The 22,278-nt window shown below is 59.7% G+C and overlaps 1 protein-coding gene across 1 annotated transcript; it reads left to right on the top strand.

Annotated features, from left to right (window-relative positions):
- Positions 1 to 922: 922 nt before the first annotated feature.
- On the top strand, positions 923 to 22,053 carry RHBDF2 (rhomboid 5 homolog 2). Its single transcript, XM_040579170.1, has 19 exons — positions 923 to 7,109; positions 10,503 to 10,626; positions 12,805 to 12,954; positions 13,049 to 13,173; positions 13,739 to 13,931; positions 14,003 to 14,215; positions 14,774 to 14,902; positions 15,278 to 15,411; positions 15,646 to 15,858; positions 16,028 to 16,139; positions 16,617 to 16,691; positions 17,101 to 17,262; positions 17,405 to 17,505; positions 17,980 to 18,043; positions 18,173 to 18,267; positions 18,507 to 18,582; positions 19,035 to 19,135; positions 19,380 to 19,533; positions 20,170 to 22,053. The coding sequence occupies exons 3-19, from the start codon at positions 12,829 to 12,831 to the stop codon at positions 20,587 to 20,589; spliced, it is 2,493 nt and encodes an 830-aa protein (XP_040435104.1). The 5' UTR covers positions 923 to 7,109; positions 10,503 to 10,626; positions 12,805 to 12,828; the 3' UTR covers positions 20,590 to 22,053.
- The last annotated feature ends 225 nt before the right edge of the window (positions 22,054 to 22,278 follow it).

The following is a 22,278-nucleotide window of genomic DNA, read 5'->3' as shown; positions in this document are numbered from 1 at the left end:
GTCCTAACAGCGCGCGGTGCCGGCGGTGTCCCGCCTCCCAGTACCCGGTACGCCGGGGCAGAGGCCCGGGGCAGGTGGCAGGGGCTCAGCACCGCCCGTGCGCCGGCAGCCCCTGCGGGCCGCGGGGCCCAGGGAGCTGCCGCTGGGGCGGGGCCCCGCGGGAACACCCACGCATGACGCCATGGGCGGGCGCTCGGCGGGGCGGGACCCTGGGCGTCCCCGCCCCTTGGGACCCCGCCCCCCACAGAGACCCCGCCCCAGGGAGGCCCCGCCCCGGTACCGCCCCCATGCCCAGCCCGGCCCAGGTGGAAGCGGCGGGGAGCGGCGGCTGGTGCCGGCGGGACGGGACCGGGAGCAGGGTCAGGACCGGGGCCGCACCGAGGTGAGCGGGGCCGACCGTGGGAGCGGGGCGGGGATCCCGGTGCCTCCGTGCCTGCTCGGTTTCTTGCCGCTTTGTGACCGGGCGCGTCCCGCCAGCTTCCTCCTTCGCCCCGCCGCTCCCGCCCGATTCGGCCCGGCCCGGGTGGGCGCCTGCTCCTGCACCCACCGCCCCCACCCCCACCCCGGACCCTTTGCCAGGGCGGCGCGGGTCCCCCCGCCAGGGCTGCGGCCGTGCCCCCCGGGGCGGGCAGATGGGGGGACCCTCCTCTTCCTCTTCTTCATCACGGGGGCAGGTGGGTGCGTGGCCCGGCGGGGTGGCCCGGCCGTGCTGCCGGGGCGGGCCCTGCTCGCTGCCCTGCCCGCTGCCCTGCCCGGGGCAGGAAGGCCCTAACCTACTTCTGGAGCTGATGGCCCGATAAACAAGCGGGCCGGCGGTTTTGCGGGTGGGTTTTCCCCCTCCCAGGTGAGCGAGGCTGGCAGCGCCCAGCGGAGCAGCAGCAGCCTCGATGTACAGGCGAGGGCGGGCAGGGTGCCGGGGGGGGGGGGGGGGGGGGGCAGGGTGCCCCTGTAGGGACCATCGTCCTCCTGTCCCGCCGCTGGGGCTTTGTTGTCGCTGCTGGTGTGAGCTTTGGTTGGAGGCTTTGGCGCTCGCACGTGCTGCCGCCAGCCCCCTGCCAACAAAACCCTGCGAGATCAGAAGGGTCCGGTCATCCTACATCCCTACGGGCATCCCGCAGGGAGCAGAGGGATGCTGGGTGGGCATGTTTTAGCCACTGGCTCTTTTGCTGTTGGCTCTCAGTGGTTTTGGGACAGAGGTGTGAGGCTGAGCGTTACCTTGGTCCTGCCCTGCCTTGCTGCCCACCAGCAGCACAGGGCAGAGCTGGCCCCACCAGGCTTGCCAGCAGCCAGGTTGCGGTGTCCACCGTAGCCTGAGACCCCGCAGCGTTCACTCAGCTCCCCACACCCACACTCTGCAAGGGGGAAGGGGACCCGAGAGGCTGCCTTGTCGCCGCTGGGTCCCTGCAGCAAGAGGAAGTGCTTGCTCTCTTCCCCAGCACAGCATCATCCTTCCCACTGCAGGGAGCCAGGACCTTCTCCCGCCTGCATGTGCCCAGGTCCTGGATGGTCACTTCTGGGGATTTCCAGGGTGAGCTCATCATATTGTTGCTGTCCTGGGCTTGCAGCGCACTGGCCCAGCTGGAGGGTTTAGGAGCATCCCATGGCTATCCTGAGTGGGCAAACGCCACCCAGCTCAGCTCACTCCATTGTGCCCTCTGAAGGAGCATCCTTTGGCTCCTGCCTGTTTCTCAAGTGGGAAATAACCAGCTTGGAAGTGTCCCACCTCCAAAACGACCTGGAGGGTTCAACTGCAGCCATGCCTGAGAGAAACCAGAGCTGCCTCTGCCTGCTGTACCCCAGGCACCACTGGCTTCACAAGTGGCTTCCTGGGCTCCCAGGCTGCCCTACCTGAGCTCTGTGGTTCCAAGCTCCTTTGCAATTAACGAGGTGATTGACACCTGTTGCTGCTTGCTCATTTGGAGGGCGGCTTCTGCAGGTTTTGCTCCTGTTTGCTGGAAAGCATGTGACTGAAGTGAGCTTCGTTAACCTTCCTTCTCCCCCCTACCCCCCCCCATCCCACAGTGGGGGTTTCTCCAGCACTGCTGCAGCTGTGCTGGAAACTGCACCTGGAGGCGCTGTGAGCCCCGGGGTGAGAAAGGGTAAACCACAGTGTGTGGAGTGAGGTTTAATGCTAAAACAGCCACCTCGGTACAAATTCTGCAGGATGAGGCCGAGCCCGGTGTTTCTGTCAGATGCATGTGTGAGCGGCATTGCCAGAGCGTGGATGCTGGCAGGAGGAACAATAGATGCCGGTGGGTGCTGGAAATGCAGTGTTGTGAATCTGGGGGGGAAGGTTGCTGGCGGGGTCGTCTCTCTTTGGGGGGCTGCACTCCATGGGATGATATGGGGAATTCAGGTGGTGTTTGGCTGTGCTGGGGTGAAAGACGAGCATGTGGCTGCATTCTGAGTCTGCATTTTGCCCTTTGATAATGCTCCCATTTAACTCTTACAGTGAAGCTGAGGGATTCTCCCAAAGAAAACCTTATTCCTTCCCTTAGGTTATTGGTCTTGATCTGAAAACAAACCTTGGGATGAGCTTGGACTCAGAACAGTGCTTGTCCCCAAAGAAAGTGGGGGACTGCTAATGGAGAGCCGGCCAGTGGGGGAGTTGTGAGGCGGTGTGGTGGTGGGAGCCCTGGTCCCACGTCCTAAAGCATCTGTGGCAGTGAGCTATGCTCTGTGAAGGGGGGGGCTTGTCCTTCTCATGCTATCCCTTGCCTGCTGCGTGTGGGGAGCTGCCCAGGCTGGCGTGGGGCTCCTGTGATGTTTCCACATTTCTCACGGTCACTGGGAGCCCAGCAGGGACCTGAGCCCAGAGGAGCAAGCATGGGCTTGGTGCTGGCAGGGGCTCTGGACCGAAGGAGTCAATTAGTGAAGGCTGAAAACTAATTACTTAAATCTATATGAACTCACAAGTGATGGGATCATAAACTCTACTCTTGCGGAGCTTTTTAGCTAATGACTGCTGGTCCCTGCTGTCCTGGCAGGCTGGGAGATGTAATGTGACAAGCCCCCAGAGGGGATGGGTATGGTCTCTTTTAATTACAAGGCTCCAGAACTGTGGTTTGTTGGGAGCGTGGGATGCTCTGAGTTGTGGTTGTTTCCTGGCCTCTGAGTGAGTGCTGAAAGCTGTATGTCTGCTTGTGAGTATGGAAGCTGGTACCCTTTTTCTCACTTAATCCCCATTTCCTAAAAAAAAACAAAACAAAACCCAGTTGGTTGGTGGTTGCTCTCTTCATGAGCCATTTAGGGTGGGTAATGGACGGGGGGAGGGTGCTTTAGGGAAGGCCCATGTGCTGGGTGGCCCCAGGACCAACCCTGTCCTCTTCCTGGCCGCTGCACAGTACCCCTGTTCCCCCCTCATCCTTAGGAACCCATATCCTGAGGGCCAGCGTCGTGGGGTGCTGGTTGTGTTAGCTGAGCGCGGGATGGGGGCAACCCCCAAATAACCAGTTTGGGAGGGCAGGGGAGCAGCCTGCTCCCCTGGTGGAAATGAAGTGTTCATGGGGTTTACGTGCAAGGGCTTCCCCCCCCATCCTCCAATACCTTAAATTTGGGGGGAGTTGTACAGATTTTGATAAAGCCTTACAAGCTGCCCAGGGAAGGGACCAGCTCTCGGGCAGTGTGGCAGTGGGAAGGCAGGGAGGCTTATTGCATTGCAATGCCTCAGTTTCCCCACCTATGAAATACCACAAATGAGTCAGAAAGCATGACTAGCTCCTGTAAAACCCACTGCTTATCACCTCAAGGGGAGTTTGAGCAGCCACTGGTGCAGGACTTGCTGCTGTGGCCATAGCTTGAGAGGGGAGAATGTAGCTGTGAACAGACTCACTCAACAGCCGTGGTGCTGGGGGCTGCGGCAGGGCATGGGGGCAGGGAGGGAGCAGGGCAGTGCCCAGTGATGCTCCTCAACCTTTTCCTAGCAGCCCTTGGGTGGGAGGGAGAAATCAGCCAGCATGGGGGGCACGCTGTCTCTGTGCTGGATGTTCAGCCCTGTGGTGGGCTGCTCGGCCAGGTGGTCCTGCCCTCTGCTCCCATCCTGGGGGCTGCCACTTGCCCAGCCATCCCTCCCACCTACAGGTGCCTTTGTGAGCTGCTGCAGCCCAGGGCAATGGGCCCCTCCTTCTAGCAGTCTGTGTTGGTTTAGTGTTTTTTTTTTTAATTGACCTTTTGCTTAAAAATAATAATTCCTGATGTATTCCTCTGGTCTGACAGACCTGCTTGGGGCAAGAGAGATGTGGCTGGTACCCCCCTGAGATGCTCAATGTGTCGGAGCATCCCCCCTCACTGTGGGGCTGCCTTTGCTCCCCATGCATCATGTGGCAGCTTGTGCCAGGGATTTGGCACGGTTATCCTTGTAATTTGCTGGCCTGCAGGAATGCCAAGACTGGGCTGGGAATGACCTCCTGTTATGTGTAAGCCCGAAGGCTGCACTCTGAGCTCGTGGGCAGCCAGGGTGAATCCCCAGTGCTTGGCACTGCTGTGTCCTGTCCTTTCCTCAGCTCCTCCATGATGTGAGCGGGGAGATTTTGCTGGGACTGGCACAGTGCTGCTGGCATAGGGCTTTTCCACAGGTGATGCCATGATCAGGGTGAAGTCTGCTCATGCACGTGGTGGCTTAACGCAGTCCAAGAGCTCCTGAGGAAGACATGGAGTTGGCTCCTTAAAAATCAGCATCTCAAGCCCCTACAGTGAGCTGTGTGGCTTCCCTGTGGGTGCAACATCCCTGAGGTGGGATGGCAGGCAAGAGGAGGATGGTGAGGGAGACCCCATCACCAGCTCTTGGCAGCTGAAAGACTGCAAAGTGCGTTGCTGGCACAGGTCCATGGCAATGCTGCGATGGGGCGAGAGCATCACATGGTTTCAGTAGGCACCGGTGAGCATAGGATCCCTCGTGCTGGGCTTGCGCTGTGTTGGATGGAGATGAGCTGTTTGTGGTCAGGCTTTCCTCTGCAGGGTGCAGACCTGGGTGTTTCTGGCCTTGTGGCAATTGGGACCAAAGGGAACAAGGCTGAAGAGCAGCCCCCGTTCGGCTGCTGGTGCTTGAGAGGATGGAGGGGTGGCAGGGAGCAGCCTTCCTGGGTTGCGCTGGGGCCAGGGGACCACTGAGGCTCAATGGAGTGTCTGAGGGGCAGCCCGCTGCCAGCCAAGGTGCCATCTTCATCCATGGCACAGAGGGACACTGCAAGGACCTTGTCCCCTCTCCTCAGGGAGCTCCTTGCCCTGAGCAGGGATTGAAGGAGGCTGCTGGCATCCACCTGGGTCTCTCCCTTTGTACAGAATGGGGGCTGGCTGGGTGAGCAGCCTGTTGTACAAACCTTGAAACGGCTGAGCTGAGATAAGGAGCCTGTTCCCAGAGATAGGGAGCTGTAGCTGAGGGGGCGAGTCCTGCTGCCAGCCCAGGGCTCATCTTGTGTCTGGGATGAGCTGAATTCATTTGCAGGGCTGAGCACCACTTCCCACTGCCACATCCCACAAGGCACAGGGATGCTCAGAGCTCATGGCGAGGGGATCTTCTGCAAATACAGGGTGTTTCTCCCAGCACAGTGCTGCTCTGGGTGGCTCGGTGCTCTCTGAAACAGGCAGTGGGGGATTAGGGAAGTCTGCAAGTCCAGCTTGAGCCCTTGTGCCCAGTCACTGTCAAAATGAGTGTTCTGCAGAAGAACTGGAGGAAGAAAGTCCTCCTCCATCCCCATTGTCATCTTGCACCAAGAATTTTACTTCGAAGACAGAAGTGAGAATGAACTCAGTAATGACCTGTGGCGTGGGGGATCACGAGCAGACAGCCTGCAGGCAGGCTGCCCCCCTTGCCTTGGGTAAGCAACCACCTGGGACCCCTCAGCCCCTTCCAGAAAGCGCAGCCAGGGCCACAGCACTTGCACCATCACGCCCGTGCACCCCATGTTTAAGCCAAGCTAATGAGGAATCAAAGTAGGTCTGAGTAATTACTCAGTTCTGAGATAAAATCAAGTTAGATCAATCCTGGTAGCCTGGGGAATCCGTGCGGCGCCTGGAAAAGAGCTTTCCTTGGGTTGGAGAGTGCTGCAGCCCTGCCTGCGGTGCTGCCGCGGAGCAGCTGGCCCCTCTGCACGGTCACTGGTGGAGCTGCCCTTGCTGCCAGTGGTGGCTTTGCTCTTTCCAAAGCTGTTGGGGTGGGCTCGAGGCCTCCACATGCATGTTCCCAGCTTGGCTTCGGCTCCAGCCCAACAAAAGGGCTGGTGGGCTGAGGGTCCCCTTGTGCAGCCATGGCCCCTCCAGCAGCACCCACCACCCCAGCTGGTGCGTCTTTGCTGTGGGAAGCAGAGAGTGGGTTTGTGCAGTGCCCCCTGTTTGAGGTTATTCTGCTGTGAGGGTCTGCGGACCCCCTGGAGCCCCCAGGGAAGGGGGAGTGGGGAGGTGTGGGGTGAGTGGTCGGTAGCACTGGGGGACCCCGGCTCACCAGGGCTCACTGCCCACCCCAGCAGGTCAAGAAGCCTTCAGGTGCCAGCGCTTGAACTGCTGGGACAGGGGGTTGTTGCACCGGTAAAAATTAATGCGGGTGGGAAACAGGCCATGGCTGAGATGCAGGAAATCCTCCGCATGGCTCTTTCCACCCACTCCCAGATGTCGCTGGCAAATCCTTCCCTCTCTTTGCTGATACCAGTAGCAGCACCCAGGATGGCCGGGCAGGCCGGGACCACACACTCCCGGCGATCAGACCCTTGCGGCAGGGAAGTCCAGCACATGGCTGCCTGGTGCAGTGGCACGAGCAGCCATGCACCCTCCCCGGCTCCCGCTTGCTCTGCCCACTACACCTTTATCAGCAGCATCCAGCGCAGCACCCCCGGCCAGCGTGCTCTATCTCCCCGGGTAGCTTTGCTTCCTCCCAGGGCACGGCACTTGCCTGGGCTGAACAAACTCGCTGCAGTTGCCCAATGTCCTGCCTGATGTGGAAAATAGGAGAGGATTTCCTAATGGCAGCGTGGGTGAGGTACATGCCAGCTGCCTGCACGCCCCAGGGACCGGCCGGGCTCTCGGCGCTCGTCGGGCATCCAGAACCTGTCTTGCTACCCCAGCTGCACTGAAGATGGGGATTAAAGCTCCTGCTAGTGTTGGTGCCGACTGCATGGGTCAGTGATGTGGGAGAGGGAGGGGGCAGCTTAAAATACCTCCTGAAACACAGCAGTCCTCTCTCAGGACTCAGAGTGAAACCTTGCGTGTCGCAGGTTTGCTGAGTGGTCCCATTGCAGTGGGGTGGGCACGCTTGGGGAAAAGATGGGGTTGCCTTCTCTGTGCTGGGAGGAGAAAAAAAAATCAGCCTAATGTGGTGCCAGGGTGTGAAATGGCCATGTGTGAGGTGGGGGGGGGGTGGTGTCTGTGCTGTGGGCATGGGGCTGTGCAGGGTCCCCAAGGGACAGGAGGGTTCCTGCAGCAGAGCTGTAAAGTGTATTTTGTTCTTTTTTTTTTATCTTTTTTTTTTTTTTTTTAAAAAAAAAAAAAGGCCTGAGTACTTAAGTAGAGGTTGGGAGGAGGCAGGCAGCAGAGCCAGGCTGCTCCTTGCCTTGGAGGTTGGTGCTCTCCAGGTTTCCCCATTTGAGTGGGTCCATGAGGGGCTGAGGCGCACGCAGGTCTGGGCTTTCCAAGAAGAAGGAAAAATGTTCAGATATTTAGTTCCTCATCCCAGAATTATTTTTCCTTTTTTTTTCTTCTTCCCAATATTATCTTTTCATTTCAAGAGCTGTTTGTGCTGGACTGCTTCTCTCAGACCTGAAACTTGAGACTGGAAAATGGTGAAAAGCTTTTAGAAAGGGAGCAGAAGCGGGGGAGGTGCTGGGCAGCCGCCCGGGGTCCTCCGCTCGGGTGCGAGTCCACAGGGACTTGAAGCTTAGAGCAATTGGACGAATTGACTTTCCTATCCAAGGCTCTTAATAACTAGGAGCACCTTTTAACAAGGCTCCAGGCTTGAGAGAGTCTTTAACACGCTCGTGAATCATTTACGGGCAGCCATTGGCGTGCAGCAGCGGCATGCTCTGCCCGATGGGCTCTTGGGTGCGAGCAACTGTGATGGCTGTGGGGCTTTTTCAGGGGCTCTGCAGCACTGCTGACCCCTTTCTCGCTCCCGTACAAAGACTGAGACGGAAGAGCAGGGGCGCATTGTGCTCACGGGGGTCCTGCTCCTGGCCCTACACCCTCGGGTGGCTCAGGGCTGCTTTCTCCTCCCTGCTTAATTGCACCGGCACGATGCGCTTTTTATTCCAGTACTGGTAATGTTGCCTCCCTCCACACCATCAGGCTCAGGAAAGCAATTCTGATCCTTCTTTGAGCATCTGTGCACCCACCATATGCTGCATACATCCTCCTCCAACCGGGGCTGCTCTGCAGTGCTGTCTACATGATGGTTGTGCTTGGTTGCCCCCAACTCTGTTCTGCAGGTTGCCACTTGGCCTTGCTGATGGTCCCTTTGTGTTGCTTGGAGCATCCTGCAGTGATGCCTTGTATGAGCTGCATCAGTTTTTTTTCCGTCACTTTCTTCCTTGGGCGTGCTTCCTCAGGTCAGCATCTGTTGTGATTTACCCTGGGGCTAGGAGCCAGCACTCCTCACCCTCCCTGTACCTTGCCTGGCTGAAGACCAAAACCTCATCCCGGTTGCTCACCACTGACCCCAATACAGCTGCCCTCTTGGGAGAAGATGGGGGTTTCATCCCCCTGCTGCTGGATGTCAGGCTTTGGTGAGCTTCAGTGGGCAAGAGAGCTTTGAGAGGGAAGATGGTGATGTGGGATCTCTTGTTCTTATTGACCAGACCAGCTTACCCCCCTGCATCCCTCTGTCCATTTATCTCTCTCCCGTGAGAGACAGCAGCATCCTTAGTGCATTTTTCTCTCTCCCTGGAGATCTTTTCTAGCTTGAAGTGACATTGTGCTGCCCCCAGGACCCTTCTTCTAGCTCAAAGCGCACAGCTCCTGCCAAGCTTAGGACGTGCTTCTGCACCCCCCGCTGCTGTCACCTGCCTTGTCCCTGCAGCAGGGCATTCACACAGCTGTCATCCGTCCATCCTGTCCCGTCGCTGTCCAGTGTGTGTGTCCGTCCGGTCCGTCCCCCCCCTGCAAGCCTCTCACTTCCCTTTCCTGACCCCAGAGCAAAGCCACTGCATCCCTCCTGGGGACTGTGCCAAGGCTCCCTCCGGACCCACAGCACCACTGGGTGGCCAGGATGTGCCCAGCAGATGGGACTGGTGCCAGGGCTGCCGGGTGGAGGGCAGTGCTACTGGTGGCGTTGTCCCGGGGGTGAAGGGGACCCGCAGTGCTGAGCTGATGGCAGGGTTGCTCTGGCTGGAGGTGCTGGCCAGCCCGTTCTCACACCAAGCGTGCTGGGCAAGAGTGGTGTCAGCACCAGAGAGGTTGGATGCCAGTGCAAAACATGTGGGGAGCTGGAAAACCCTTTCCCAGAACTGTCCCTAGGGGATTTCTGTGGCTGGCATGGGGTAAAACTTGTTGTGGGTCAGGATCTGTGCTCTGGGGTGGCCGCTGCACCCAGCCCATGTGGCCATGGGGACTTCAGCCCTTGGGGGCTGCTCTCCTCCTCCCCCCTCTCTCTTAGTGCCAAACATTGTGTTAATGCACAGAGCTGTGAAAACTGCTCCAGCCGTGCTGCGTGACCAGGACGGCAGGTGCCTGCCGGTTGTGCCAACTGCCCCGGGAGCTGCGTCACCTCGCTACTCCGGGGAGGCCAGCTCCATCCCTCCACCCATGCAGCACTGGGAGCCGGTGGGGAGTGGGACTGGGCTGTTAGGTGGGCTGCAGAACTGCTGCACCAGGAAGCACGGGGGTCCCTGCAGAGAGCTGCCTGGGGTGGGGTGGGATTTCAGGATGGGGGTGTAAGAGTGGGGCTGTGCAAGGGCACAGTGTCCTCTCGCACCTCTGAACGATGCAGTTTGGCTTCAGTTTCTGTGCTCCTGGCTCCCACCACTGACAGCCATTCCCCAGTGCTGGAGGAGGATGAGGGTGTCCCAGGGCTTGCTCTGATCCCAGCATGTTCCCACCCCTGGCTCTCCAGAGCAGCTGGCATCTCAAGTTCATTGCTGGCTGCCCAGGGAGGAAAACAAACAGCGTCTCCAGCTCACCAGTGGGATGGAAAGTTTTGCTTGCTGGGGCTGGACTGCCTGGCTGGCATTGTCCCAGCTGCGCAGCTATTAAATACCTCGGCGAGGCACTCTCCTTCCATGCCCACTCTCGTGGGTGTCTCGCTTCCCGATACCTTTGCTTGGCAGCAGTGGGCAGAAGCTCCCTGCCTGCCCCGTGCAGTTCCCCGGCCATGGAGCGAGGTGCGTTGCTGCGAGTGGCGGCTCTTCCTCCTCCTGCCGCTGTGCCATGGCTGGTCCGTGTCGCCAGTGCCCAGCTGCCAGCGGCCCCATCCCCAAGGCCCAGGGAGTGTAGAGCTCAGCTCTCCCTCCGCCTGGGGTGCTCCCGCAGCCCTCCCTGCTTTTCCACGCGTGGCTTTTCATTGCAGCCTTTCTGTCTGCCAGGTGAGGCAGGAGATCAGCCGTGTCCTGGTGCTGCCGTGCATGAAGGACGGAGGAGGAAGAGGAAGGCTGCAGTGGGTGTTTGCCATCAAGACGTGCTGTGTGGGATCCCTGCCACTCTTATGAGGTAGGGAGACCCTGGCTGACCCCACAGGAGAAACTGGGAGCTGGTTGCTCCCAGCTTTGGCACTTAATGGCAGCAGCTGGCAGCACCCAAGGGTGCTGCTTTGGTGCACCTGGGGAGGAGGGGAGGCAGGCAGCATGCTGGGATGCTGCCTGTGATCACAGGTGCTGCCTCCAGCAATATCTCACGTGGTCCTGGTGTTGTCTGTGTGATGGCTGCCTTGCGTCTTCCCGTCTAGATCCCCACCATGAACCTTATTTGTCGCCCTGGCCAGAGAGGAGCAGGGTTAATCCAGCCTGCCCTGCCACCAGCCAGGGCTGCTGGTGCCCTTGGATGGAGGGGTCTTAGCGAAGCCACTGCCCTGGTTGTGCCTGGCATTTCCCCAGCCACACGCGTTTCACGTGTCCCCAGTATCTCATCCAGCAGTACCACAGCCAGCCCTGCAGGAGGGGAGCATAGCACGAATTTCAGTGCAGGGGCAGGCAGGGGCAGCAGGCTGTCACCTGGCCCAGGAGCTGATGGAGGGCAGTGGTGCCTTCTAGCACCACCAGTTCCAGGCTCCCATGTCCCCAGGGAACTGGTGACGGGCTCCTGCATCCTGCAGGTCCCATGGGGTCCCCATGCTCCTAAAGCCAAGTTTTGCTTGTGGTGGGGTCTGAGGGGAGGGTTATGCTTGCGGCTTGGGGTGCTGGGAGAGCTATAAATGTGTCCCTGTGCTGGCTTCTGCTTCAGGAACAGGCTGCCAAGAGGGACCCTGTTGCAGAGGGGGCTACTGGGGTCCTGGTCACTCAGCTGATTGCTCAAGTGCGGTTACCTAAGGAGAGTGGAGCTGTACGAGGCTGGTTATTCAGATCCTGGGCAGAGGGGAGCTGAGCCTGTGCATCAAGCTGGGATTTGGCAGCCAGTGGCACTGTTGGACTCTGAGCTTGACTCGGTGGTGGTGGGTGACAGCAGAGGAGCCACAGTAGGCTGCCTGGTTCTCCCAGGGGACTCTACCATCCCGCTTAGGTGGAGAGGGCCAGCTCCCAGCTCCCTTAGGGAGCAGATCCCATGGGAATGCCAGTGCTTGTGGCCAGCCTGTGGCAGGGCTCGGCGCACGCCACACAGGGGGAGCATGGCAGGAGGCACTGTCCCTGTGCTGGCACGTGGTCGGGGGGATGAGAAGAGGACAGGGGGGTTGTGCCTCCCTTTGAGAGCCTCCATAGCCCCTAATAGGATCTGGGACTTGCTCCCTTGCACTCGGATGGAATTACCTTGCCTTCGAGGTCCTGCCTGGTAGAGCCAGGCTACAGGGACCCTCGGGAGGGGATTGCTCGAGGAATTAACCACCTCTTAGCCATTAAGCTTCACCTTACTTGCACGTGGGGCCAGGGAGGATTCAGTCTCCCAGCCTGGCATGTGTATACATGCCCCGAAGGGGAATATCCCGCATCTCCCCTCCCATGGGACACCCATACACACACACACGGCAGGTCCCGGCTCCATGGCTGGAGGTGACGTGGGCTGCCCCAACCACTCGCTGCAGCAGGAGCTGTCCCCTATGTGGGGGCTGTGGTGCAGGTGGGGGTGTGAATCGGGTGTTTTCAGGCTTTGTGTGTCTCCTGCCTGGCTGCATCCCCTCGTGTCTCACCCTGCCCTGCATGGGCAAGGTGGGTGCTTTGCAGACCCCTCAGGAGCGCCTGTGAGCCCCCATCTGCTCTGTCACTGTACCAAACCAGGGGGGCCAATGTCCCCATGTCTGAGAGCTGTGGCTGTGTGCCATGGGCCAGGCCAGGGCTTGCAGGGATCCCCCACCATGTCTTCCATGCAGATGCCAAGTTGCTCAGGCACATCCTGATGGGGTGTGAAACCTGGGTGTCCCACGGGTGCTGCTGGGGATGCTCTGACCCCATTGCTCCTGCCATCCCTTGCTCTGCTTCCAGCAGGTGAAAGGGCGGTACTGGGGTGTGATGGAAGCCCTCCTGTCCACCCAAACCCAGGGAGGCGATGAAGGTTCTGGGGATGCAGTGGCTGGGCTGATGGCAGCGAGATCTCAGCAGCACAGCTGGTGGCCCAGGGGGCTGAGGCAGTGAGATCCCACTGTTGAGGCCCCGTCTCCCACTGGGACCCAGCCTTTCCACACACACAAACACCAGGGGAGAATTTTCCTTCCTCTCTCACTGACTCCTTGCACCCTCCCAGCCTGCCAACTGCTGCCGGCCCGAGATGTCAGCCGGCGACAAGAACAGGGGCTGCCGCTCCAGCAGCAGCCGCCTGCAGAGCAAGAAGCCCCCCAACCTTTCCATCGTTATCCCCCCCCGGGAGGCAGAGGAGGATGGCATCCGTAAGGAGGTGAGTGACAGGGCTGGGCTTGGGGGGCTGCCATCCCCAGGGCACCACCCCCCGCCGTGCCATCCTGTCCCTAATGCCTTGCTCTGCCTTCCAGCCCTCCAAGGTTCCCATCTACCGAAAGAGTAAGAGCCTGCAGGAGCCCCGCTCAAAAGGATCTGACAGCTTGGAGCACCGGCCCGGCTTCCGCCGGCAGACTTCCCTGTCCCAGAGCATCCGCAAGTGAGGGCCAGGGAGCAGCAGCGTGAGGGCAGGGTTGGCTCTGGCAGCGGCTGGGTCACTGGAGAGGTCCCTCGGTCCTCGTTGGGGTGTCGTGGCTGTGGGATAGAGGGTCATGTCTCGGAATGGAATGCCTTAGAGGGTTTTGTGCAGCCAGCTCTGCTTTGACTCACTGGTATCTGCCTGGGGATAATCCTGCAGCAGAATGGTTTAGTGCCAATTCACACCATTTTTTTTCTATGTTGGGGAAGTTTCTCAGCCCTGTTTATGTAGGACTTTCACAGGCGCCTCAGGATGGACATCTGCTGCAGCCTTGAGCTGATGCACTGTCCTGTGCAAAGTGCAAGTGTCGATGGAGTTACCTCTCCAGAGAGACCCAAAGGCCAGCAGCCCCCTCCCTTCCCTTTCCCCCTTCCCTGAGACCCACAGCAAGGTCAAAACCTCCCTGCTGCGGGCTGGGCTGGGCCACCCCAACCCAAATCACCTACCAGATGGGATGCCAGGTGGAATGGCAGTACCTGGGGTGGGGGGACCAGCTGGGTGACAAGTGTGCACATTGTGTGTCCAGGGGCACAGCACAATGGTTTGGCATCAGCAGCGACTGGGAGGGGAAGCGGCAGCAGTGGCAGCGCAAGAGCTTGCAGCACTGCAGCATGAGATATGGCAAGCTGAAGCCTGCCTACCGTGACATGGAGCTGCCCAGCCAGGAGGTGCCCTCCTTCCAAGGCACCGAATCACCCAAGACTGCCAAGATGCCCAAGGTAGAGCCCGGGACGTGGGGTCAGGCTGCCAGCCTTGCTTTCCCAGCACCGACACCTCTCCCCTCCTCCAGATCGTGGACCCGCTGGCCAGGGGCCGTCCCTTCCGCCATCCTGATGAGACTGACCGTCCCCACACACCTCACCACGTCCTGCCCCCACTCACCCCCAGCGTTGTCTCCTTGGCATCCTTCAACAGCATCCGCTCCGGCTACAGCCGCCTGCCGCGCAGGAAGAGGGAGTCTGTTGCCCACATGAGCTTCAAGGCGGCCGCAGCCCTTCTCCGCGTGAGTTTTGGGGACCTGGGGAGCATCATGATCTTCTTGAAGTTTCAGCTCTGTCTCTTGCCCATCGTCTTTGCTTCTTGGCTTTTTGCTTTGCACAGAGATCTCTGACTCTCCAGCATGGCTTTGAGGGGGGAGGCTCTGGTGAGTTTTAGCCTGGGCTCTGCTTAAAAAGAGAATTTCTAGTGAGGACTGGACATCCCAAGAAAAAAGCAGTTTCTGGGTTTTACTGTTGAGGCGCCAGGAAGCTTCTCTGGCAGCTCTCTAGCCCCTGGGGAGCCCTGAGCAACCCTTGGGTATGGGTTTGTGGGACTGGGACCGAATGGGATTCACTTGTCATGCTGATTAACGTGGTCATGGTCCAACACTGGCCCTGAGGAGCTAAAGGCAGCAGCATCTGCTGCCAGCCCCTGCTGCCTACCCTTCCCACCCTGGGGGATATGGTGTCCAGTTGGGACTTAATGCTTTGCACTTTGGGGAGGGAAGCTCTGAGAAACCCTCAGTGCTGCAAAAACTGAGGGGCTTCTGGTTGCTTACCTGCATTTGCTTCCCTTGCCAAAGGGACGCTCTGTCCTGGAGCCGCTGGCTCCCAAGCAGAGGAGTAACAAGAGGAGCTTCATGTACCCCAGCTTCATGGACGAGGACATGGTGGATGCTGCCGATACCCTGGACTCATCCTTCTTCAGTAAGGCAAGCGCCGTTCCACACCAGTTCCTGGAGCAGGGAAGGGTCCCCATGCCCCTGCACAGGGACTGGATGTGGAGCGGAGCTCTGACGGAGACCCCTGTGTTGGTGCTTTGCCCTGCCCCAGGAGCAGGGGCATCAGCGACTGCTGTGCCCAGTGCTGTGGTGCTCCCTGGGAGTGGCAGGGAGCAATGCCACCACCATCATGGGGATGTGTCACACCCTGTGACATGCAGTTGGTGGGATGTCGGTGGGGTTTACCCCCTCCCTGGGTTCTAGAACCAGGCAGAGCTGGGTTAGTAGTTGATGGACATGCTCGGTCAGGGGAAGGTTTCTCACCCTTTGCATGCATCCAAGAACATGCCTCCATCCTCCTTTCAGATGGACATGCATGATGAGACGTACTCCATGCCCGATGATGTCTTCGAGTCGCCGCCTCTATCGGCCACGTACTTACGCATGCACCCGGTGGGGGAGGATGCCAGGTTGTCTCCTGAGGTGGAGCAGCCCACCCAGTGAGTACCGGCTCTCAGCAGGGGCTGCCCCTGAGGCTGCCCAGATGCCCTGCTGCAGTCAGGACAATGTCCCTAGCCATCCCTGCCGTGGGCACCAGGCACTTTCAGCTCGCTTCTGGGAGGATGAAGCCAAGAGGTGCCCCTAGCCCTCATTCCAGGGCATCCTCGGGGCTGTGGGGTATTTCTCAACTGGTCCCTTTCAGCAGGTGTGATGGCTTTCTCTTCTCTCTGCAGGCGGGAGGGTACCCAGCTTGCTTCAGCCTCTGCTGGCACCAGCCCAGCTCCCCGGCGAGGCAGGCGCATCGCTTCCAAAGTGAAGCACTTTGCTTTTGACCGCAAGAAACGCTACTACGGGCTGGGGGTGGTAGGGAAGTGGCTGAACAGGACGTACCGCCGCAGCCTGAGCAGCATCGTGCAGTCGCAGCTGGAGATCACAGACAGCCACCGGTAAGGGGGGACTGATGGGGTGGGGTGGGCATGGGGCTCCTCAGGGCTCCCCAGCTGTAACTCAGATGTGTCCCCCCTCAATGCTTGGGGACCAGGGCTCAGGGGACTGCAGCATCCCTTTGCCCAGCCATCCCCGAGCTGCTCAAGTTTTGGGTCCTTTCCTCCACAGGCCGTATTTCACATACTGGATCACCTTTGTCCACATCCTCATCACCTTGCTGGTCATTGGCACCTATGGCATTGCCCCCATTGGCTTCACCCAGCACGTGACGACAGAGTTAGTAAGTTTAAGAGCTACTGGCCAGGGCTGTCCCCTTCCAGCTGTCCAGTGACATGTCTGGCTCTGAAATGGCAACCAGCTAACTGCTGAGGAAAGCCAGGCTGATGGGGTTGAACTTGGGAACCTGCAGCCAGCTGTGTTGCTCCCTGGCACCCAGGCCAGAGAGGAGAGTAGGCATCCATCTTCGGGGGGGGGGGGCTGTGACAACCAGTGTTCCATGCCTGATGTGCTCCCTGCTAGGAGTGGGAGCATCTCAGGGTGCTGCTGGCTCCTGCTGTTGGAGAGGCTCCATTAAGTAGCCAGGACAGGAGGGGTGCGTGTTCTGGAGGAGCAGCAGCATGTTGCAGCAGCGTGCGTGCTGGCAGCAGAGCCGCTCTCCCTCCCATGTTGCTGGTGGGACGCAGCAGCAGACAGAGGGGGCTGCACCCCTACACGGCCGGCTGCCTTGGCAGGAGCTGACCCTGGCCTGGCCCGGCAGGTGCTGAGGAACAAGGGTGTCTACGAGAGCGTTAAGTACATCCAGCAGGAGAACTTCTGGATCGGGCCCAGCTCGGTAAGGTCTCCGCTGCCCCTCACCCCCTGGCCTGAGGCTCTGCCCTCTGGCAGCTTCTGCTCCCCCTGCGTCGAGCCAAGGGGGGTCCCTGGGGGGAGAGCTCAACCCCTCGTCCCAGCCTGCTGCCCTGGGCCCTTGGTGTACTCATCCTTCTGGGACCCAGTGCCTGGTCCCTGGCCAGGCTGGAGGCTCAGCAGTGCTTCCCAGAGCTGCAGCATCACAGTAGGGTGGTCAGGAGAGACCCCATCCCCTTCCCCACCCACCTTCCCTCCACTGGTGTAGCTGAGACTCTGGGCTCTCACCTGTGAGGACCCCCTGCCCCTGCTGAGTGCTCCCTGGGGGCAGCTGGAGGAAGGGGAGGTGCAGGCGGCCATGGGACATCCCCCCTGGACTGACATCTCCCTCCCAGATCGACCTGATCCACCTGGGAGCCAAGTTCTCCCCCTGCATCCGGAAGGATCGGCAGGTGGAGCGGCTCATCCAGCGCGAGCGGGACCGGGAGCGTGGCTCTGGCTGCTGCGTTCAGAACGACAACTCGGGCTGCATCCAGACCCTGCCGCAGGACTGTTCGGTGCGTGCCACCGTGGGCCCTGGGAAGTGCTGGGGGAAAGGGGGAAACCATCTGCGCCCTGCATAGCACCAGGGCAGGATGCATGCAGGCTCAGAGCGGTGCATTCACTGCTGTATCCTTAGTGTCTCCATCCTCATTGCAGGAGACACTAGCAACGTTCATCAAGTGGCCAGGCACCAATGCACCGGCCAGGGGCTCGGGTGAGAAGCGGACATCAGGGGCTGTGTGTCACCAGGACCCCAGGTAGGAGTGACAGCTGGGGAGAGGCAGCACGGTCACTCGGCTGTATGCAGGGCATGGTGGGGGTGCTGCTGGGGCTGCATTTTTCAGCTTGGGTGCCTTGAATCCCTTTGTCCAAGGGGCTGGGGGGCTCTTGCATACTGTAGGAGAATGATAAGGAAGAGGGAATTGGTGAGGAAACTGAGGTGGGGTCTGTCTTAAACATAGGTGGTGACAGGTGACAGCATTGTCTTGCGCTGGTCCCTGCCTGCTCTGCTGCGCTGGTATGGGTGATGCTGTGGGCAGGCATCAATGGGGTTGTCTGGCAGATGTGAGTGCTGCGGGTGCTGCAGGACGCTGATGTGCAGGATCCCTCCCAAGCCAGGGGAGGGGGCAGGTCCCAGGACTGTCTGTGCCCAAGGGGCATTACTGGTCTGCAGAGAGGGATGTGTTGGAGGGGGGACCCCACCTGACTCCCTACCCCCATCCTCCTGGCAGGACCTGTGAGGAGCCAGCATCCAACCCACCCCACGTGTGGCCAGACGACATCACCAAGTGGCCGGTAAGAGCCCAGTGCCACCATAAGCTGGCTGGCACTGTGAGGAGGCACAGTGGGCAACGAGCCAGGCAAGGGGCTGCAGGGAGAGCCCTGGGCCAGCCCTTGACCACAGCTTCTCTCTCATGCCTCTAGATCTGCACCTACGAGACCAAAACCAACCACACGGGCTTCGCCCACATGGACTGCCAGATCAAGGGCAGGCCCTGCTGCATCGGCACCAAGGGCAGGTGGGTCACAACGATGGAGGCACCCAGACGGGGCTCAGCTCCCCCCTCTGCCCTGCTGCCTCTTGTTGCCTCATCAGTGTCCAGAGCTGTGCCAGGGAGAGAGGGAGGTTACAGAGCCTCGGGGGGGGGTTGGGAAGCATGGCGGTGGCAGAAACGGCTATGGGAGCAGAGGGGGATGCTTGGGGGGAAATGGGGAGCGAGCTCTGCCCTGAGCGAGCCTGCTCCCTGCGTCTGCCCAGCTGTGAGATCACGACGCGGGAATACTGCGAGTTCATGCATGGCTACTTCCATGAGGAGGCAACGCTCTGCTCACAGGTGAGCAAGGCTGGAGGGGGGGTATGTGGGACAATTCTGGCAGGCAGGTTGTGCATCATTGTGCTGATGCCAAAGGGCTTTATAATATCCCACCAGGAATGGGATGGGTGTGAGCAGGGGGATGCCCAACTATCAGCTGGACTGCTGCTGCTGTGTGCCCACCTCGCTGGTGTGGGGCAGGAGGGGATGTAGGGCTTCAGCTGGGCAGCACCCGTGTCCTTGGGAAAGGCACATCCCAGGCAGGAAAACAGCCCTTGAGCATCTCCTGGGGCACTGGGGATGCTTGGTTGCTCCCTGCCCAATACCTGGGCAATGTGGGTCCAGCACTACTACCCAGGGTCGTGTGTCTCCCCCCCACAACTGACACATGGCATCACTGGCCTATGCATCCCTGTGGCTTTGGGATTGGCGCTGAGCCCCCTGTCACCCCCCAACCCCATCTGCCTTTGCAGGTGCACTGCCTGGATGAGGTCTGTGGTCTCCTGCCCTTCCTCAACCCAGAGGTCCCCGACCAGTTCTACCGCCTGTGGCTGTCCCTGTTCCTGCACGCTGGGTGAGTCACAGCACACACACACCCCTGCCCTGGGGGGTGGGGGGACTGGAGTATCCATTGGGATGGTCTTCCGATCCCTGATGGGTTGGGAGAGAAGAGGAGAGCACACCCCCAGGCTACAACAACAGGTGCCATCGGTGGAGGGTGTTTTGTAAGAATTCTGGTGCCCCAGGGCAGCGGGTGGGAGGGCTAGGCAGGAGCTCTGGCAGGGCAGGGGTCTCTAACACAGGGTGTTTTCCTCCAGCGTCATCCATTGCCTGGTGTCAGTGACTTTCCAGATGACAGTGCTGAGGGACCTGGAGAAGCTGGCAGGCTGGCATCGCATCTCCATCATTTTCATCCTCAGTGGCATCACGGGCAATCTGGCCAGTGCCATCTTCCTGCCGTACAGGGCAGAGGTGAGGGTTGCGGGGGGGCTCTGCCCTCATCACCCTGAAACCAGTCAGCTCCCCTGGGGGGACTAAAGGACACCCCTCCCCATCCCTGTCCTGGCAGAGGCTTAGGGAGGGGGCTGCAGCACAAAGCGCTCGTGCCTTGGCACGTTTTGCCACGGTGGGGTGGGAGGCTGGTGTCCATGTGGCACAGTCTGCCCACGTGTCGGACTCGCACGTGCTGCATGGGCCACACGCTGCCACGTGTCGGTGTGTGTGCGGGGTTCCTGGGCGGGCAGATGGCTAATCTGCTGGAGCGAAACACTGCCAGGCTTTAAATGAGATCACGCTGAGTGCCCTAATCCCACCTGGGGGTTCATCAGGATGGGGGCGGGGGGGCTGTGGCATGGGAGGAGGTGATGCTGCCTGGCTGCTGAGTCATGGAAAGTACAGGTTCTGTTGAAACAGTACCAGCGTGCTCCTCTCCTCTTTCTCCCGTGCCAGGGCTTCTGCCCCTGAGCTCCACACCAGTTTGACTGCAGCCCTTGGAGGGATGTGGGAGCCAAATGCGTTTTGCATGGGGAAGAGACAGTCCCTGGGGACACGGGGATGTGTCCAGGGTGATGTGTGCAGATCTGGCCATGACTTCCCCCATCCCTGCAGGTGGGCCCTGCTGGGTCCCAGTTTGGCTTGCTAGCCTGCCTCTTCGTGGAGCTCTTCCAGAGCTGGCAAGTGCTGGAGAAACCCTGGAAAGCCTTCCTCAACCTCTTCGGCATTGTCCTCTTCCTCTTCATCTGCGGCCTTTTGCCATGGATAGATAACATCGCTCACCTCTTTGGCTTCCTCAGCGGCCTCCTCCTCTCCTTCGCCTTCCTGCCCTACATCACCTTCGGCACAGTGGACAAGTACCGTAAGCGAGCCATGATCATAGTCTCCTTGCTGGTCTTCATGGGGCTCTTTGCCTCGCTGGTGGTCTGGCTCTACGTCTACCCTGTGAACTGGCGCTGGGTGGAATATCTCACCTGCCTGCCCTTCACCAGCAAGTTCTGCGAGAAGTACGAGCTGGAGCAGGTCCTGCACTGACCCTGCTGGTGGGGCTGGGGCAGGCACCGGCAGTGATGCTTCCTGTGGGGTAGGTCTTCCTTAGCCTGGAGGAAATGGCAGCAGCTTCTCTGGGGTGGGACAGACCCTGGGGCACAGCTTCACCCTCGGGCTCACCCCTGTTAAACACTGGGGATGCAGTGGGGAGCAGGGCTGGAGCCAGCCCTGCTTTGCACCCCTTTGGGGCTGCCTCTTGACCCTGAAAAGCCATAACTGGTTTGGGTGCTGACCCTGGCTGCTGACTGCATAGGGAAAGGGCCGAGGGAAGCGGGATTTTGGTGCATCCATGGCCAGGCTGGGCTCCCAGCCCTGGGGCTGAAGCTGCTGAGGTCTCCTGCCTGTGCCTCTGCCTGCCTGGGACCCCGTCCCACCTCGGTGCCCCTGGGTGCTGCAGCTCATACTGTGAACACAACCCCCTTTTTTGCAGGGGCACTTTTTTATTTTCATTCTTTTACCAGCAGCTCTTTAGGCTGAGGGTTTCCCCCACTTTGGGCTCCCCAGGACCTCTGCTGTGGCCATGAGGTGTTCAATGCTGGGATTTGAAGGTATTATTCAGCCCCACTCTAGCATCTGATGCTCCCTTGAGGCCATAGAAGGAGACTTGTACTTGCCACCTGGGTTCCTCATGGGATGGAGAGGCAGGACTTGGGCCCAGAGGGACTTCTTTTCCCTTTATTTCAGTGAAATTACATTTTTGGAAGCAGAGAAGCAGCACATACTGCATTTGTAGTGCCATGCCAAGGAGGCAAGCATGGAGAACAACACCCTGGAGGGGTGGGGGTGTTGTGTGGCAGCCCCTGAAACCCACAGACCTTTTGGGAAGCCATTGGTGTTCCCACCTTTCACTCTGCCTCGAGTCCCTGCTGTTACCCCTTTCCCTTTCTCAAAGCCTAGAGACCTGGGTAACTCTCCTTCCTCAAACAGAGAAGTGCTGAGGGGGGCAGTTGCCTTCCCCCTCCCCTGCCCGAGGCTGCACGTCCCCACCTACCCCCAGCCCTGGGCTGCTACTCCCCAGCATCTCCTCCTCCCTCCCACCGGCTGTGGCATGAAGGCAGGTCCTTCCTGGGGTCCGGGTGACCCCTCTGGGCTGGTTTGGACCCAGGCTGGTGCCAGGCTGTCCCTCCCCTGGTACATGTTGCTTTGGTGCTGCTGGGGCTCAGCACTGTTAAATGGAGGAAGGTGGGAATCCCCCAGCCGGGATGTCCTGGCGTGAGTATTCAAGGGCTGGGAGCTCAGCTCCTGTTGTCCATAACTGTTCCCCGGCTGAGCCCAGGAGCTCTGTGGCACCTTGTGTCCCTCCTTCCACCACGGGCCAGTTCTCTGTCCCTCTGGTTGCTGCTCCAGCCAAAGACAGACACTTCACCTCATTTGTCTCTTTTTGATACTTTTTTTAAAAGCTGTGGGTTTTTTCTCCCCTTAATAAATTTCTACCTGTATTTAATGAGACGCACAAGGCCTCTTCTCCTTTCTCAGCCGCAGGGATGCAGCACTTCTAGGGGGTTCTGGTTGTTTTCGTAATGGTTGGTGTGGAAGGGAAGGAGAATGAGTTGGCAGCGCCTGATGTGCAGGGCTGCACTGTCCCCTGGTACTCCCCAAACCCCTTCCTGGGAGGGGGCAGGATTTCAAGGAGAAGCCGAAGAGCTGGAGCAAAAAGACCCACAGACCCTCCCG

The sequence above is a fragment of the Falco naumanni genome, chromosome 1 (assembly GCF_017639655.2).
Source record: "Falco naumanni isolate bFalNau1 chromosome 1, bFalNau1.pat, whole genome shotgun sequence".
NCBI classification, from domain to species: Eukaryota; Metazoa; Chordata; class Aves; order Falconiformes; family Falconidae; genus Falco; species Falco naumanni.
Note: the sequence above shows the minus strand (reverse complement) of the source record. Positions and strands in the feature narration are given on the sequence as shown.

Excerpts from the sequence above, each read along its gene's own strand:
- RHBDF2 (XM_040579170.1), top strand. The coding sequence starts at position 12,829 with ATGTCAGCCGGCGACAAGAACAGGGGCTGCCGCTCCAGCAGCAGCCGC. Across the intron at positions 12,955-13,048 it reads AGGATGGCATCCGTAAGGAG|CCCTCCAAGGTTCCCATCTA; the intron begins GTGAGTGACAGG and ends TCTGCCTTCCAG. Across the intron at positions 19,534-20,169 it reads TCCTGCCGTACAGGGCAGAG|GTGGGCCCTGCTGGGTCCCA; the intron begins GTGAGGGTTGCG and ends CCATCCCTGCAG.